General features: G+C 40.3%; 1 protein-coding gene across 8 annotated transcripts in view; it reads left to right on the top strand.

The window, feature by feature from the left end:
• The window catches only part of LOC100642737 (agrin), a 384,175-nt gene that overhangs the window by 130,958 nt on the left and 234,192 nt on the right, over window positions 1-19,025 (top strand). For all 8 annotated transcript variants that reach the window (XM_048411202.1, XM_048411203.1, XM_048411198.1 and 5 more), the window contains one exon: window positions 6,593-6,628. In XM_048411202.1, coding sequence (XP_048267159.1) covers window positions 6,593-6,628 — 36 coding nt within the window. The remainder of the gene's footprint in view (window positions 1-6,592; window positions 6,629-19,025) is intronic.

Below are 19,025 nucleotides of genomic sequence, written 5' to 3'. Positions count from 1 at the left end.
TCCTGAGTTATGAGAGCAGGTTCTTTAAAGTATTTCCGTTTCGCTGTTTTGCTTATTTCATTAAGTACATTATATGAATCTATGAGTAAGAATGTGTAATTTTGTTATATAATAAAATAGTACTGGAGGTTGGGAACACATAGGCATGCAATATCAATCGAAAGTTTTTTCTCCTGAAATAACTTGGAACGAAAATTTGTTATATCGTAGTAGAATATCTGAGCACACAAATATCATTAACCCACTCCACGATATGTATTGTTTCATCGTTCTACGCGTTCATTTGATCATGTAGTATGTTTTCCAATTCTGTTGAGTAAGCAAAAGCCGCTGTAACGAAATAACGTAGTCTGGCCGATCGCGAAACACGGTGTCAACCAGATACAATTTCAATTATTAGCGACACGAGCCTAATACCATCAGTGTCTATTGTTGTCACGGCTAATTGCGGACGGCTTAATGGAATTTCCGAGTAGACGGGAATCATGTAAGCTCAACAATGACGAATGTTGTGCGATATAAACTTACGACTGTTATAGAACTTCGGGATTTACCGAAATTATCTAGTTTATGTAATTCACTTTGGTGTCGTTCGTATGTACAATAGTATGATTTTCATAGCAAGTTACAGTAATTTCTTCGAAAGAAATACATTTTCCAAGAGGAAATTAAAGTTTCTTGTGGTGAAATCTATTGAATTATTTTAGATTGCGCTGGATTCCTCGATAAAACCACATTTTTAGAACGAACGCTGTACGTGTAAATGTTTCGAAACTGATTCGCGAGCATGATTGCGAGAGAAGGACGTAGACGAAGAATCGGGACAAGTATACCGCGCACGTGGGCACAGTTACGAAGGACGTGAGTACGAATCTGGAAAGGAAACTTTCTTCATTTTTCGCCGTTGCTTGATCGGTTCAAAGTTTTCCCTGAAATATCGCGAGAATCAATCCCCGACGCGAATGGCCCCGATCGAACGGTCTTTTCTACGCTTTTCCGTTGTCGTTTGAGTTTAGAGAAGTAACGAGTCGACTTCCGACCAGTCCGACGCTTCGTCTTGCTTCATCCTGCGCGTTTGAGAAAGTTAGGTAAAGGTAGAACGACGAAAACCTTGCTTTGTGAATTATACGCTTTTATGGCTGACCCCTCGCATTCAGCAGAGACTTACGCCAGTCCAGAATTTTCAAATATCTTTGTCCATTTCTAGACAAATATATTCGATTTTATGTTTATAGGTATGTCTGCTAGTTAGCTTTATCGATGAATTTATTCGAAATACACACACACATATACACACACTCTCTGCTTTATTTCACTGCAGTGCCTCGCATTTAGTTACTCCTTAAAAAATCTGTATAAATAAAATTATATCTTGGAATAATTCGAAATGAATAATAATGACCCATTGTATGGAATCGTTACATTTTCGAAGTAATTTAATTTAAGCTATTTTAATTAGATACTGTTAGCAAATTATACAACTATTTGCGTGAGATACAGTAATTACAGTCGATGTCTATTTATCTCGTATAGAATGGATCGCAGATTCCGCGAAAATGAATCAGACAATTTAAATCCTATTCTCTGCAGATAAGCAGTACACGCGGGTAATTTTGGTCGGGAAGCGTTGAACATAGCTATAGAGCTCTCGCGAAAGGGATAGAGATGATTTCCGTGAACCTTAGGTTTAGCCAGCTCAGGCCGCATCACTGTTCACCAAATTCTCGTATGTACATATCTCACTTTCTGTCAATATTATCGGTTGGTATTAGTGTATCGATTAAACCGATCTCGATCAGTGCGTTCTATACTCTCCTTGCAACTAAGTACAACCATTAACATCGACTTTGCTAATAATCTCTATCTTCGAAAATAAAAACCCTTCTGAATGTAACACTTTCATTATGCATAGATGCATTTACTCGTTATTTATATTCGAGCAAAGTTATTATAAAAGAAAAGAAGATGTCTGTTCCGGTGGCAAATTCTTTCTCTGGTATAGCATTTGACAACTATCGGTTTATTGGGGAGAAGAAGAAGACGAAAGAGAAAAAAAGAAGGGAACCGACGGTATACGCATTTCGTCTTCAGCTTCGTATACAGAATGGAGGAAACGGAAAATCGAAAGTGCTTCACCGCCATTTCCGGCGGCCGCTCTCTCACGGCTGGTGTACCTCGGGCGTTGCTGTCGAATGCAAAAAAGGAGAATGAAATATCGCGTCTGCGAGCACGACGCGTGAAATTCTTTCGAAAATAGCTTCGTTATACGAGATGCCCGGTTTACACGCAGCTGTAAATCCTTTCGATTTAGATGGCACCGCGAAAATAACAATTTTTCCACGAACATTCGTCCCTCCAGTTGGTGGGAGGGAGTTGCCTCATCGCATTTTCCTTCACCGATGTTCTCATCAATTTTTGCTCGTCGAATCGTAAAGTTTTCCAACGTGATACAAACGTCAGCTCGAGGGGACAAATCATCTCTGAAATTACAGTCTACCCCCGGTTGAACTCAGTGAATGTCGCGCGAACGGAAACACCATTATCCCCTCTGTTCCTCTGTCGCGACTTTTGACACACTTTCCGGCTTGTTACAGACGAAGCGAATATAGTGCCGGCAAGCCACTGGCTTACCAGACATTGCCAATTTTTCAGACTTCGCATGGTTATCTAGTTCTCAGATCATCCTGAACTTTACTGTCCATCTGTGTACGCCCTGATTCGGTTTGATAAGTTTCTTTAGAACCGGCAAGTTGAGAGAAAGTTTTGTCGTATGTAGGACGACCGAGGTGCCGGGAAAAATTGGAAAATTTCGAAATATCGAGAAACTCTGCCCTGCCTGGCCTGACTATCCCAACGATAAATCAGATTTCGTACCTATATTCTTCCTATTTACGTAACAAATATTTCTTACTTCAAATTCCAACGTCGCATTCTTCCATTCGAGGACAGTCGCAATCAAAATATAATTAATTTATTTTAATTTTAGCGTTTAGCTTTATAGTAGATGAAAAAAATCTTTGTCCAGATCCCGTACCTTTAATTCAGTTCAGAGATGATAGAAGCAATTATAGAAAATAGAGATACGAAGAAATTACAATACTTTTTCCCCTTCTTAGGGATAAGCAAAGATTGAAGCGTCTACGCGAATGTAATCACGCGCACGCACGTCTATGTATGTGGCTGATCGTGGCTGTTACTGTGTTATCCGTCGGTTTGTGGGAGTGGCAACACGTGTTTCCCATGTGTGTCAACCCGCAGTCTAGTCGCAGCGAGGACGAGAAAGGGGGATATCGGTGCGATATCGGCCTGTACGACTTCTCATAGAGACGGGCTGCATACATATCGTCGGTTTCGTAGTGCCGCGTGGCACGAAGTGCACGAAACCCTTGCAAAGCTGAGCGAACTCGTCCATGTGTTCCGCATGCGCGGTCTACTTCTATTAACCTTTCTATGGTAGAAGACTTCTTTGCATCTCTAGGTAATTTTTCATAAGCGAGGGAGAATGTCTTTTGCTCAGGAACTTAGCCTGTACGCGGTATTCCTCTGACTTTTTCCTTTCCCTTTCACATAACGTTGACTGAGAGGAGAAACGGTAGCGTGATTGTGAACGATATTGAGTACTTTTGACGAGAGTAAAGAAATATATGGAAAGCGAATAGAGAGTAATTATTGATCGGAGTTTCTTTTGAATGAAGAAATAAATAGAATTCAAAATAATACGACATCGTTTTCCAATAGAGTCGATTTAAAAGAGGAATAAAATAGGTCGCGTTGAAAATTTGTATACCTACTCTAAATACGAAAATGCATGAGAAATGCGTGTGATTGTATCAGATAGGATTCCATTTATAAGATGTTCAAGTACAATTCGAAAGGAGTACTCTACTGCATAGATTAATGTAATTACGTTTCATTGTAGTACATTTTACTAATGTAAGTCTGAATTAAAGGTTAATTTTGATCCTCATATTCTCTACTAAATTTTAAAACATTTTCCTTCTCGTGTTTTATCCTGCAATATACTTCCTTGAAAAAAAGTGGTAAATATAGGGGAAAGTGGTTTTATTTGCGATTTCTCTGGATCGTTTGCTAAAACCTTTGGGGAAAAAATCCTTGTTGAAAAATTAATCTATCCCTAGTAGCCATGTTTCGCGAAAACGCTTTCATTAAAAAGTTGCTTAACTAGGAATATTTGCAGATATTGTTATGAGGCGTCAGGCGCACAAAGCGTTATTGTTCTCATTTGTTAAAGTCTGGAAAATATGTAGTTGCTTGTTTCGCGAAACATACTTCCGTTGCAGATCCCGTAAGCAGGCATCGGGATACAGCGCGCTAACGAAAATATTTATTAAAAATTTACAACAATTTCCATGATGCTTTCTCTCGCTTTTCTAACTAACAGATGCGCTTCTACGTGCGGCCGGCTATTAGGAAACCGTTCGATTAGACATATTGTGGAAATGGACGAACGAGTTCAATTAAGAAACAATTACAGGCGTGGCAACGAGAACTCGTTTTCTGGTTGGCGGATAAAAATCCGACGGTCAACGAGCGTGGCGGGATAGCGCGGTGTGGTGCAACGACGCAAAATTGTGCTCGTGGAGTCCTTATGAATTGCCAACACGATGTAATTACGTCGACATTGCAACAAGTAATTTCGGAAAAGCGGTGCTCGTTCGCAAACCAACGAAATTCGTGTACGAACGAGAAAAGAAAAGAGAAAGAGAGGGAAAACGCGGGAAAAAGAAGAGGGACAAAACTATTCCATTGAATTTAAAACGATATTTCCCTTTCATTGATTTTTACACTACTCTGCCTTTCTAGTGTTGTGAAGCATTTTCACCTCTCTCCTTCGTTGTTTAGTCATACGTGGAACGCCGCAGATTTAAAATACATTTGTTCGACTCTCGAAAACCATTTTTTCCCGATGTTCAAGCGTACCAGTGTAGATCGCCGTAAATGCATATGCGTGATAAATTACTGGATGACGAACGAGCGATATTTCTGCGTTAATATATTATAACAGAACTTTGTACGTGAGCGTGTGAGCACGCGTGCACGTGGTATAACAAAAACCATCCTCGCTTAAAAAATCCTGTGGTCGTAACGTATGTTTAATTACAAGAATTATCGCGTTGCCTTGAGTAACGTTAGTTGTAATTCGTATCAACGTTTCAGTTTAATCCATATAAACACGCCGCTTGCCTACTTAAAACATACATTTGACGTGGACTTTTTATTTTTTCAATTCTCTGAAAACGGTTCATCGGACGGCTGAAATTGTCGATATTAAGTTACGAAACGTTCGTCTGCCGCTATTGGATAGAATAATACTGGGTTTCTCATATTAATTGAAGAGTTAATTTGTTTAAGCTAACGTTCAATTATAATATCGCTATCGAACAGATTTCAACGAATCAACAATTTTCAAGAAATAGATTCTCCAGTAATTTTAATCTTTTTTCCGTGCTTTTCTAAACTCACACGTCCCTTATACTCTCGTGACTGCTCGACATACGGCAAATCCCTATCCTCCGGACGCTGTAAGTCTCGAGTTCATGCAGGAAACTTGTAATTATTTGGAACGTCATACGTGGTTGTGTGGCGGACACGAAGGATCTTCATTAAAGGACCGGGCCACGAAAGGATAATTAAAAGTTTCGCGAAGGGTGAAGCTTGCGGAGCGAGCTGAGGGGGAAATGTTGCGCGACTCGGCCATCCTGAATTTCCCTGTTATTTGCTCCTCGAAATTGCCCCGTCTATCTGCCTTGCCCTCGATCCGTGCATCTTGCTTCCTTCCTTGAATTTCGTTGTTCGGGAAACCCTGGATCAGGCTGATCCGCGCCCTGAAACGTTAATTACGGTTGTCTGAGGCCGCGACAAAGTCGACGAAAGTTTGCCAGCAGGCTACGGATTGGGCACAGCCCGGGGAAGACACTTTGATTTTGTCAACACGTGATTTCGTTACGCACGCAATTAAGAGAGTTGTGTTCATATACGATCTTCTTTGACGATGAATGTTGAACTTGAAGGGTTCGCAAGAGTGTTAAGGTTTTATTTGATTTCGGAGGTAATTTCAACTTACTAAATGGAATTAGGTAATTTTTGGTCTGATCTTACGGTACGTGGTGAAAAGTGTGCTTCTTGGTTAATCGATATCTTATAAACATCTTTTGCCTCCGTGTTGGTAATAACGTTCACATTTTATACCGTATGTACGTAACAACTTTAAATAAGCACGAGAAATGATGAAATTACGGTACAGTAATTTTCATCAAATCCCTAAGTATGAATTTCGTTGAAATGGAGGCAACTTCAAACCGTTGTTAGTTTCTAACTTCGAACTTATCGAAGATTCCTGAAGTTCCTCGAAAACATCGTGCCTTCGTTAGATAATCTCCTACGTTAATTATTTTACCGATTATCTTTTTCTTGCAAATATCAGACGAGATAAGATAAGTATCACACTAGAGAGAACGAGTACAATCGAGACACGCTTCAGTGTGCTTGTGCCATTAAAAATTCTTAGCCTAGCTAACACGATACGTATCGTGACTAATTTTACTAATAATTAATCCCTTTCTCTTTACAGACATGTCTTACAAGCCGCAGCGTCCCATTATCGAGGGTGAGTGTTAAATAGAATAAAACTACTTTTGTGCTTGATAGTGTTTCTAGGCTCGCATAAATTGCTTAAAACAGACGTCTTTCACACTTTGGCAAATTACTAGCAACAGTGAAACACGGCAAATATAGTCAGACATCAAAAGCACTCGATACCCAGAGAAAAACAGAGAAAGATAGCGAACGACGTAGCACAATCGCGTTATAATGGGTTGCCAACCGATGTAAACTAGCAAGCACGCGATATTTAAAAGCGAGTTATCTCGTAGATTGTTGGACACGAGGGTTCGCGTCTTTCCAGCCGACTCACGACTCAATTATACTGGGATAGCAGCCAGCTAGCGAATTTCGAAATCACACCGTTTCGATTCGAACGATCACGCTATCGTAGCCACGTCTTGCCTTGTACAATAAACGGCCGTTCTTGAAAGTTATTTCTCTCGACGCGATCGTGATTATTTTGCACACCTTCGTCCGCTATCGTGAAACTGGCAATTTTTCAGTAGTCGAGCTATGCAATGGTCAGACATTAATAGTTGGAATTACGAGTTAGAGGATTACGAAATTATTGCGTAGTTGCGTGGATTGCTGTAAAGTGCGTTTACATTCAAGCGTTTATCTCTCTTTTTCCCTTTTTATTTATCTTGATTTATGGGTGGAGTGATTTTCCCATTGCAGTAGAATAGAATTTAGCTGCGTCTAGATTCCAAACGATGCATGAATATTTCTTCCTAAATCAAGATTGCTGACAATTGTTCGATCGCGGGCTTTTTACGCAACCAGGCTGCATTTATTGTTGTTACTCGAAACATATTCCGATCATTATCTTTTGTAACGTTGAAAAGCTACGTACTTCTATAAAACACCGATACAAATCATACTGTCAAACGCATTATGCGAGGGCTCTTTTTCAACCATCTCACGCATTTTCGCCATTGTTGCACGGTACCTATTTGCACGCCATACTATTGGCGTATTTTGTTCAGGATTTTCGTTGGTAATGTTTGCATTTCGTGGTCATTGTAACACGATCATCCATGTATGTGCATGGCAGATGTTGGTACTTCGACAAAGTATCGTACATGGATATGGTCGGGTCATTGTTTCAATGAATCGCAACTCTTGCATTAGCTTCAATAGAACGTCTAGCGAAATTGAAAAAGAAAATGTTGGCAAAATTTCTGAAGGAAATTACAATTATGAAAAATATATTATTAAAGGATGAGTGTATTACCGATATGCTTGCGTTAATTTCACGTTACTTTTGTTATTTCCGTCACATTTAAGAATTACTGATAGATTAAAATCCTGTCGTGTAAAATATTTTTTATCATCGTGAGTAGGCAAGTTTTCTTATAATAACCAATCTTGAAAAACATGCCGCGATAATTATGAAAAGAATTTGTCGAAATTTCTCTCGAAACAAGTAAGTACGTGTATCTTTCGATAATTGGCAATTACGTTTAAATCGATTCATCGAACGATAATTAATCTTTAAAGCTCGATCTCGGTTCATTAATCATTTAATTCGTCTTTTCTTTGCGTGACGGTGCATAATTCTGGGAATTCGGCGTAGGTACGAACGAGCAACCGACTGCGTTGAAACATCGTTACATCTGATCGCCTTAACAAGGGTAGAAATTACTTTAACGCGTTTGGAGAGCAGCGGGGCGGATCGCGTGAAATTTGTAGCGCAGGGAATGTCGATTATCAATTATTAGGGAAGTTGGTCGTGTAAAGGACGAGGCGGACGTTAGGTACAGTTATACCATTATTTGAATAGTTCATCGATACGATCGTTTCGGCAATGCGCACTGCGGATATCCGAAGTTTCAACATTCGGATATTGAATATGGTTAGGCGGAAATTGGGAATATTCGGGATACTTTGGTCCATGTTACTTCGGGCAACATTAGATGTTTCGATGACAACGATGCGCCCGGCCAATTAGTTTTGAATTCCGCGTAAATCAGCCTTGAAGGGTCGTGTACGCGGCGGAATAATTGGAAACGGTCCCGATTCCCCGCGATTCGACGCGACGGTCTGTCAAATTCATGCTCTCGCACAGTCTGATTAGTGGCCAGAACAGACGCGAGGAGAAAGCAAATAGATATACAGACAAAGGACACGATATTTAATACTTCGAACGTGAAAACATAATGGTGCAACTTTATTCGATATATCTTTAATGTTTTATAAATCATCGTTCGAATTTAATTTTGCATCGTTTCTACGCGCGTGAATTTTAATGCCTCTTTTATCTCTTTAATAACACAACTATTTCTTACCAATTGTACAGGCCACAAAATTTCGAAACACAAAATTATCTTGCATTTTCTTTGTCCAAGCTTTGAACATTAAATATTTGAAGTAAATGAAAATTATATCTCATGGGAATTTCAGTTCTCTATGCTATTAATTGGAACATAAACTTTTCACGATTAATGGACAATTCCTCGCGGTAATAAATCTGAATTTACAAGTGTTACGATATGCACAAAAAAAAAAAACTCGACAAGTACACTACTCATCGCTCAAGATTTAATTCTCGAAATCCTATCAAGTGTACTATTTAAATATAAAATTTTAGTAACCATCGTGTGAATGCTCCTTCACGCGTTTTCGTGAATCGGCTTAACGTTTGCCAAGCATCGTCTGTAGTGTTTGCACAGAATCGTTCGAACGTTCTGAGAAGCTCGCGTTTTCGAGCGCATTCGCGTTGCCAAGAAAAGCCACGAATATCTCTGTATTTCGTACTCTTAGATAGAGGTACTCGGCGCGCCGCGGCGAAATTTATTCCATTTACGAATGGCTTTCCAGCAAATAATTTTTATCGGGTCTCATCTAGCTCGTAGTTTCGCTTCCGTTCCGCAAAAGGATAAGGAATTCCGCATAATTCCAATAAATAATACACCATGCTAACGAGACGCCCTTTTTCGCTTTTGCCTTCACCTCTCTTGAAACAATATTCTGCCGACTTTATTCACGGCACACGTAGCATTATATAGAGACCGTTTCGTTCTAACTCAGTTACGAGCAGCTATTCGCAAATGTATTCACGGTATCGGTTCTCGAAATTTAATTGAACAAAGGAATTCTTAGAACCACGAGAAAAGTGTGCTGAATAGAAGGTATAGGGGTTAAGAGCTTCCGATTGGATCGGTGGCAAAGTAGTGTGTACTTTCAAAGTTTTTATGGAGTTGAGCAATTTTTGTTCTCATGCCGAGCTAAAGAACCGGAGTTGATCGAATTCGTCGAATTGAGATTCTAACTTGGATGTTTTATTCCTTAAGCAAGTTGGATTAAATCTTTTTGCGTAGCTTATGTCTGCACGTATTTTCTTCTACTCGAGTTTAGTAGAGCTTAGTGTCTGTCGTTTAACGTAAGTAATTTTCAATCTAATAGGTCTCCAAACGCGAAAATGTTGCGAAAATAGCGCAATCGAGGAAGTAGTAGCGGACAGTACGTAGCCAGACATTCGCAAACGTTTGAGATTACCGTACCTTTCGACGTGCGGGTTATATCGAAAAATGTTTGAAACATGAACCACTTCACTTAATTAAAGCATTTCAAGCATACTCAGCTTTATCAGGCATTTTTTCGAAACTTGAAAAACTTTCCCTCTATTTTTTTCTTTTAAAGAAGCTTATCGTTCACAGAGCTTTTTCATCATTATAAACGACGTTTGCACGAGTTTTACACGATACATAAAATTTTGAGCACGACTTTTAAACTTTGCTGCTCCCCAGCTACTTTTTAGTAAAATTACTTACACATCGGCACCTCGTATATTTCTCCTGTCATATAAATTAACATTACATTCTCTCGTATATTTCGCCCCGCCTGTTACATAATTTCTGTTCATTTGCACAATTTTAACTGTTCCCTGTATATTTTACGACATCCAATATATCGTATACATTAATTGCGAAGCATTTCACATATTGCAGACTTCGAGGCTCCAACACCCACACCGTTTTAAAAAATAGCTTCTCCGAATTGTTTTGCATATCGTCGCTTCTGAAGAGCAATCTACGTAAACGAGATGCGCCCTGTATCATCACTGATATGCTATTTTGTTATCCCTAGCAAGTGTATCGCGATACGATACGCATCAGCCACATTACTGTCAGTCGAACTGGTCGCATCTACGTCGTATCTTTCGCGTGCGTTCTCGTGTAACGTCGACGCTCGTATGTTCGCATGGATTATTGTTTCGCGATTAAACTTTAAATCGTGCTAACAGCATGTATGTTTGCCTTTGAACGCGTTTTTATCAGAATGTTGCGTTTCGTGTACGCCATATAAAGATATATTTCATGTCGATGAAGATTAGAATCGCCGGTAGATGTTTAAAGAGGATAATACACGCGGCAATTATAATTCTTCTCGCAGACCAGAAGAATGATTTTTTTTCAACGATAGTGGCTTTGAATTATTTCAGCATAAATTTATGGTACCTTGATAGGCCTTAAATACGAGCGAACACGTAAAGGTTTGTTAACGACGATGCATCTTTAAAGATAGTTTGAGACGGTATATAGCCTGCGTATTTTGGCTTGATAAAGTTTACGAGGGGGTCAAAGGCCGAATAGAGGCTTCATGTAAAGTACGTGACTCGAAGGGTGGGCAATTTGAAGTTGCACGACTATCGGTTGTTAAATGTTTAACGGCAGTGTGCTTGGTAAGGCGAAGCCTGTGTCAAGCGATTTCGTATCGTTAATCATTATTAATTTAAAAGAAGGCAACTTTACGTTTCGTGAATTATAAGCAGCGCGAGCCTTATTCCCGTTTATGTAACGCGAACGGGATGTTTAACTTCCGTAGTTTAACTTTAAATTCCGAATATTTTCTTGGATAACAGTTTAAAATAATCGGTTCTCTGATTTTACCTAAAACAAATTAATCACGACGAAACCATGTTTGTGCAAAAGCACATACTTCGAAGTAATTCTTGTAAAATTGAGTCCGGTCACATTAATATACGCGTTACTATCTCAGAAATGTATAATGTTCGAATTTCGCTGCTAACTTTTCATTCGCGCAGCTCGATAATTAGTAACTTTCCATAACGTAAATTTTTCCTGCGCGTACAACACGCATATGCATATCTGTATGTGGTTATTCCAAACGAAGAGGAGAAGGGGAAACTTCCATTTATGCTTTATCGTTGGGTCGAAAAAGGGTTTTCCTGAATACGAGGGGAAAAGAGCCGCGGCTCCATAGAGATCACTGGATGAAAAAAGTAGAGTAGAAATTCCGCCAAAAATATTCTACGAGAGCGGGTGCAGTTACTATAAATCGCTGCGTCCTCCGTTTCCCCCCCAACCGCTTATACGCCCCGTCGCGGCGTCGCTGGTGCGAATGCGAGTAAGGCACGGGAATGAAAGAGACAGAGAAAAGGGGTAAAGGAACGCAGCGGTTGGGCGAAAAAAAAGAGTCCAGCCGATAAATTACATGTAGAAAAAACCGTGGCACCAACGGTGGATGGGGTGAGAGAAAGAGAGAGAAAGGAGGAGTCAGAGAGAACCACAAAGGCAGATGGAGGGAGAAGGAAAGAAAGAAAGGGTTAGAAAGGGAAGAATTGTCGGTTCACGTGATATAAATGCGAGAGGGTGCACAGCACTCGCTTTTTACGGGTTTTTCTGGCTCTTCTTGGAATCACGTTACACCGGCCAACATTATCGAGCTGCTCGCTAATATCAGCCATGAGATTTTACCGAAGTCTCTCGATTGCCGCTGCGGCAAAGGGAAAAGTCGAGTATCAGGATTTTTGTGCCGACGAAATTTCATACCATATCAAAGACGTCATAAATTTCGAGCGGAACGTGAAATTTTGTTTGACGATCGTTCGTATACTTTGATAGTGTCCCACGGTGTAGGAGGAACGACCGTTAGCATCGGCACGAAAAAGGGTGCTACGAAAAAGTAAACAGTGCAACAACGAGTGAGATTCGCCGCGAAATCGGCCGGGGACGAGAAAAGGAACGAGGACTGCTGCATGAACTCGCGCGAGAGAAAGGGAAAGAAAGAAAGGGAGAGAGCGCATCAAGGGAAAGCTCGTGAAAGTCGGTATTCTTACTATTCCTCGGATCCGTGGTTAGGATATTTCTTGTTTCGTCACGTGAGTTGCGAGTCGGTCGGCGCCGCTTTGTGTGCTTGGCACATACGCGTCTTTGCACAGAGCTGTACGTGGCGTGCAAGCTATACTCGCAGATAAGGTTACGTTAAGAAATTGCTTTCTGTGGGACGAAGCCAAACCCGAAGAAGAAACTCTCTTGCACGCGGTAACCTTCTCTTTTTTCTCCTTTACCTTTTCCCCATATTCCTTTTTCACCGTGTCTAGTTTCGACCTCGTCCTCTACTCCTCGCGTTTAGCGTTTTCCTTTTCTTTCCCCTGACCGACCGTCGTAGTCGCATCGTCATCGCTCTCCTTGACTCTTACTTATACCGCTTCGGCTTTCGTTTCTGTCCACTTCCTTCCGTGGAGATGCGCGCCAACAAAAGGTGACGGAGCCTCAAAGAGGCGCACCGGGAGAACGCGGGAAGCCGTGCATCTTCCTTTGAGTTTCCACGAAGCCAGTCCAGTTTCTCGCATGCCATCTCAGCGTGACCGAGGGGAAGGACGATTATTTTGTTACGATAGCAACTGTATTCCTGCGTTTCAATGTTTTGGCCACGTTGCTGGGTTTCCCTTCCGTGACGCGTGATTACACTTGGAATCCTGTTTCTAAACGAGAGCCGGATTTGGTGTTTCGCGGAAAGCTTTAGTGGAAAGAGACGTTCTCTATAGAATTGGAATTTTCATGAAACGAAGCAACACTTTATCGTGTTACGACTTATTCTAATATACTTTCTGATATTTAATATACGATATACATAAGATATAACAAGACTTAAAGTTGCGGTTGGCAAGTCTGCAACTGTTCCTCGGTACGATATGGTGAATATTGTAGCTTATTACGCTGAATTATGTACCTTTGCACGTCCGATTTGTATTTCACGGATAATAACATCATATGATATGCAAGTTGGAAAACAGTAATTTCGGAATCCGATAATTTCGATAATTCACCCGCCTGATCGACTGATTATCTTCTCCGTCGATTTTCACGGCTATTACGAGATAAAATCCTACTCTGTTTGTGCCAATAACACAAACAGTTGCTTCGCCTGTCGCATTAATTTCACAGGATCGCTCTTCTTTTTTTCTTCGTAATATCGATCGTGCCCGGCGGAAGGATTAATTTACGACAATAAATTGAGTCGTTGAAATATCTGCCTGTTAGTCGACAATCCTGTATACATTCAATGTATCCAACGTGCACGGTAACCGCGTAATGCGCGGCATAACAACGAACGATAACACTTTATTATATTTTACAAACCGGTCAGCGGCACCGGTTGCATTATGAGGGAAAAGTCGATGCTCGACCAAGGGCGGAAGGAGGGAGGGCGGGCACACACGTGGGCATGGCGGGATATGGGGGGACAGGGGATAGGATTAAAATTAGTCTGTCATATTAACAGCAGCGGCGGGCAATTTACGTATTATTTAAACCCGTTTGCTGTAAATAAACGGACCGAGCGTTAATCTCATACAAGTTATAATGAAAAGCAAACGCTGCGCTTGTTTAGCCGGCTCACTTATCATGTTCTTTGAGCCGAAACCACGGTTCTTCTTTTTTCTTTCTATTCGTCTCGTTAATATTGGTCGCGCAGGGACGAAAAGTTAATTGCGGACTGCGAAAAAGTTTTCTCCGTGAGAACTTGGAATATAGCGACACGGTGGCGAAATATTGAATAGAAATAAATGAAAATATCTTTCTTGCGATCGCATGAAATGAAAAGGAGAGAGATATTATTTTCGTAAATTGTTCGTGCTACGTTATAATACGTTTCATACCATGTATTACAATATATTTAATACCATATTCTGTGATCTAAGTTAATATTATATGACGTAACGGTTAATATTTGATACATATTCGGCTGAATTATTTATCTAGCGCCAAAAATCAGACGTTTCTTTGAAAAAGCTATATATTAACAAAAATATTTCATTTCCGCAATGATCCGTTGGAAACCGAATTCACTTAGATAGTTATGTTCCGTTTCCATGGCTTTGTAATTTTTAAACGCGTAACGTTAACGCATCTTTGATTAGTGATCGGTCTGTATAAAAATCCCTTTTATCGAAACTATATGCACAACGTGCGTATGAAAATATTTCGCTTTCAAATGCATAACACTGTGGTCATACAATAATTATCAGCGGAGCGATTAATTAATAAAGCATTTTACTGTCTATTAAGGCAAGTACAAACAATTCATTAATCGGTTGTATTCGATGCAACGCATTATTATTATTAATTCATCTATAAACGAGAATTCGATATTAGATAAAGACTAGGGAAAACAGTTGTCGGTTTTATTTCGTGCTTTCAATTAATCGTGACGCTAATTTCAACGTGATTCAAAGTTTTCGACAGTCGTTTGATAATCTAGTCCACGTCCTCAAAACCTTCTGCCCGTTACTAACTTAATAGATATCGACTCGCATTAATTACAAATCGAGTCCTGATTATCCTGAAAATTGAATTCAAAACTGAGATAGAATTTAAAGCGAACTCTGCGAAAGAATTTTGTTTTTAACATATTCAACGAATGGTACGATTATTCGCACTATAAACCGGGTTACTCGTATTATCCGTTTTCCAATATCAATGAAACGATAAGAATCATGCAGTTCCTTTTCGTAATAATTTCAGCCGTCGAATTATTTAAATTATTTCGAACATTGCGCGCAACAGTAAAGTCTTCGGTCGTAGTTTTCTAAATAGGGAAGAAACGGAGGAAAAGGATGGACATAAATTCGATAACATTAACATGGTTTCTGGGTTACATTGGCGTAGATGGCCGCGGAAGAAGCGATCCCTTTCGTTGGGTGGAGACACGATAATCGATGCCCCCGTATCCACGACCAATGGATTCGATATCAAGCGGCGCAAAAATGGCAGCATGCTGGTCGGTAAGGACCAAAAAATAGAGACAAAAGCGTCTGTATCCACGAAACAGGCAGTCACTGAAAATAGGCGGTATGAATTAATCAACTACGTCAGCTCTCGTAGCCTGTCGTTTATCGAGATTCAACCCCTCGGTCTCGCTTCTTCGAATTCCACTTTTATTGTTTTTACCTTCTATTCATTCTCCGTCCTCCTATTTCTATCCCATTCCTTTTTTGTTACGAGCCACGAAAAGATAGATTTTGTTTCAACCGATTGGAAAAGAATACCGTGGAAACTGTGTACCATGAAAAGAATAGGGCACACGCATACAAAATGATAACTAAAATGTATCAAACACGGCTGGATGTTCACGAGCGCGCACGCGATGATATTTTACGACGCGTTTAAATATTGACCTGTTTAAACGACGCGACGCACCAATGATACTCGACGGGTATATTTTATTAGTTCTCGATGCTACTACCATTTGTCGATCTTTTAATACTTCGGTCTTGTTTATCGGGAAGATCAGACACCGGTTGTTCAAAAGTACAATGAAATGCTACTATGGTCGGATCGGTTCCGTTTGTTTGTATCCGCGGTCTGTATCGTCGTATCAAGCAGCGTCGTTTCTCTCATCGAGTTTATTTCGCGGTAGGATACACGATCACGTACATATATATACGTGCTTGTATAAAAATTCGAAACTTTTTCCACGCGTAGGTCGTAGTCGAACGATCGTTCTTTTTGTCATTCACAAAACTTCGCTGACGGAATTGATAAATCGAGCGCGATGTCAAAGGGCGATATGTAAATGCTCGAAGAAGTGTTTCTTAATGTACCGAAAGAAACGCGTAAGTGAAAGAACTTGACGAAAGACAGATTAGAATTTGAAGATTTCTATGGTTATCCACAGATTGTTCAAGACTTGGGTAGATGTCTAAAAATATGTGTACGGACTTTGCAAACTTCAACAGCCTCTTCTCTGAATATATTAAACTAAACTTGCAGAAGGATTCAAACTTTCAAACGTTACATTACTTTTCTTAGTTATCATTGTCACCAGATGCGTGTTTTGTACCCGCAAATGAGCTTTTATTTATGTGACGAACAGAACGAAAACGTTTTCTTTCTCTAAATAGAACAATGAATTTCATTAAACGCAAATGAACGCACATTTTTTAATCCTGTTGGTAATTCTCTAGAAAGGTGGCGAATAATCTGCATTGTTCAGAGCCACTTCACGGTCTCCAGTCAAATCAAAGTCACGTTAAGGACACTCGAACTGCAGACGTCTCAGCGTGAGAATTTCTCATGAACAGCAGCTTACGTGTACAGGTACGTGTCCTAACCGAAACCCTTTAACTCGCGCAATCGCGGGCTGTGACTGAGACATGGTTCTCCAGGGACGACCAACTGAGATTTACGGACTCGATTCCCCTACATCGTTCCTCTGCACGTACCGCACGCAGACTGACGTGAGCTTGCAAGACCGTGAATCGTTTTTGGTCCCGTGCTCGTGAGCAGATGCTATACTGATGCTCGGACCAGTAAGTATTCGCAATTTCGAAAGAGTTTGGTACTCTTTTCGTCTTCCTATCACGTTGATCCGCCCGTTTCTTACCATCGGGGAGAATAAATCTCGACGACTTTTAAAACCGGATCAGAGGAAGGGCCTCTCTTTTGAGAAAACGTCTATGTATAGAAGATGGTAGAACGAGGTAGAGTGATCTTAGAGCTTGACAGATTCGTGATGAATAAAAAAGGAGCAAGAGGAATTACTATGGAACGTTAGATCCGATAGGATGTAGTTCGAGTTAAGATCCACGTAGGTTCTTGCTAGAAAAATAAATGAAAGTTGAAATAAAATGTACGTACTATGAAGCGAGGAATTTGCTAGTGGTTTGAAATTTTAATTACTAATTAGAAGTTTCATAGGAGAGTGACAAGTAGAAAATTAGAAAATTTACAGTATCACGATCAAAGAGATTCTTATGAACATTTATGTGTCACTTAACGTCATAGAAGGATAGTTCCATAGCTCGTTCGAAGTTATCTTAAGGTTATATTAAGCTCGTTCAGTGACATTTTAGGTATCGCCAAGAATTATGGAACGTCACATGGGCCTTGGGTTGTCGGTAGAGAAGCGACAATCGAATTCTCGATTGGAATGATAATACACGTATTATAGCTCATTTTGGCGCGCCTATACCGAGTTCTAGTTGCACGGCTGATTGCTACTCAATACCAGGATCTCTCACTCATCCTGGTATAGCCTCATATACGTAACTATCTGACTGCGCGTTTCAGTAACAATGGCGCATTACGTCGGTTTAATCGATGATAAATCACGCCGCGATATCCGTGACCGATATCTACGCTTTTCGAGATTCACCGTTGAGAGAAACATTTATCGTCCAAAATGATATACAATCGCGATTAAGCGTGTTGGATAGCGTCATACTTTCGACAGAGTGTCCCTTTTTTTTTTAAACAAAATCGTTCATCACGTGAATTACCTTGCGTATAAAAGTTAATTACAATACTCGTGTATAATGTTAATAAATATAACAATCGTTGAACGCGTTTCGTGCATAAATATTCGCGATGCTACGAAACTGAAAAAACTCAGAATCCAGGGAATCTTGAATCTCCGATTGTGTGTTTCGTATACAAATTTCAAGGAAAGTGAACCCGAGATTGTTTCGAGAAACACTTGCACCATTGCGCATTAGAATTCTGAACAACTGTTAGAGTCGAGAAAAAGAGCTAGAGAAAGAGAAAGGAAAAAGAGAATAGGAGTATCGTGGAGATCGTTACGTTAACTTCTAACGACATTACCGGTTCCCTCGATTAACTCAGGGCTTTAAACGACGTCGTGTTTCTAGGAGGATGACGCCATTTCGGCCGTAGAAGACGCGCCGCGATGAGGGGCGCGCACAGGTGTGAACCGCGTTCACCAGTCCCACCGTCGCGATGACTGCGTCCGTGTGTAGCCACGCTGCCACATATACGTACATACATGCTCCAAATAGCTTCCACCCAGGGGAGAACTCCATAAAGACTGATTTACGCGCAGGATTTATGAAGACCGTTCGGTTTTCTGGCTAGTATTTCACAAATGCGGGACGTTTATTTTTTGTCTTTTTCCAGCCTTTTAAATTTCCTTGTTTTTGTTTGCCTCGATATGCTCAAAATCTTCAATTTTTCTCTTTTTCCTATATCTTTTTCCTTCCTCTTTTCTCGCGTATCCCCAACACGATTAGAGTGTATCCGTCTGAACGAGGAAGAAATAGATAGATAAATAGATGAATAGATAGAGAAAGAGAGAGAGAGAGAGAGGGAGAAAGAAAGAAGAGCATGTAGGAGAGTATATCGGTCGTAACGACCGAT

Source organism: Bombus terrestris, chromosome 12 (assembly GCF_910591885.1).
Source record: "Bombus terrestris chromosome 12, iyBomTerr1.2, whole genome shotgun sequence".
NCBI lineage: Eukaryota > Metazoa > Arthropoda > Insecta > Hymenoptera > Apidae > Bombus > Bombus terrestris.
Note: the sequence above shows the minus strand (reverse complement) of the source record. Positions and strands in the feature narration are given on the sequence as shown.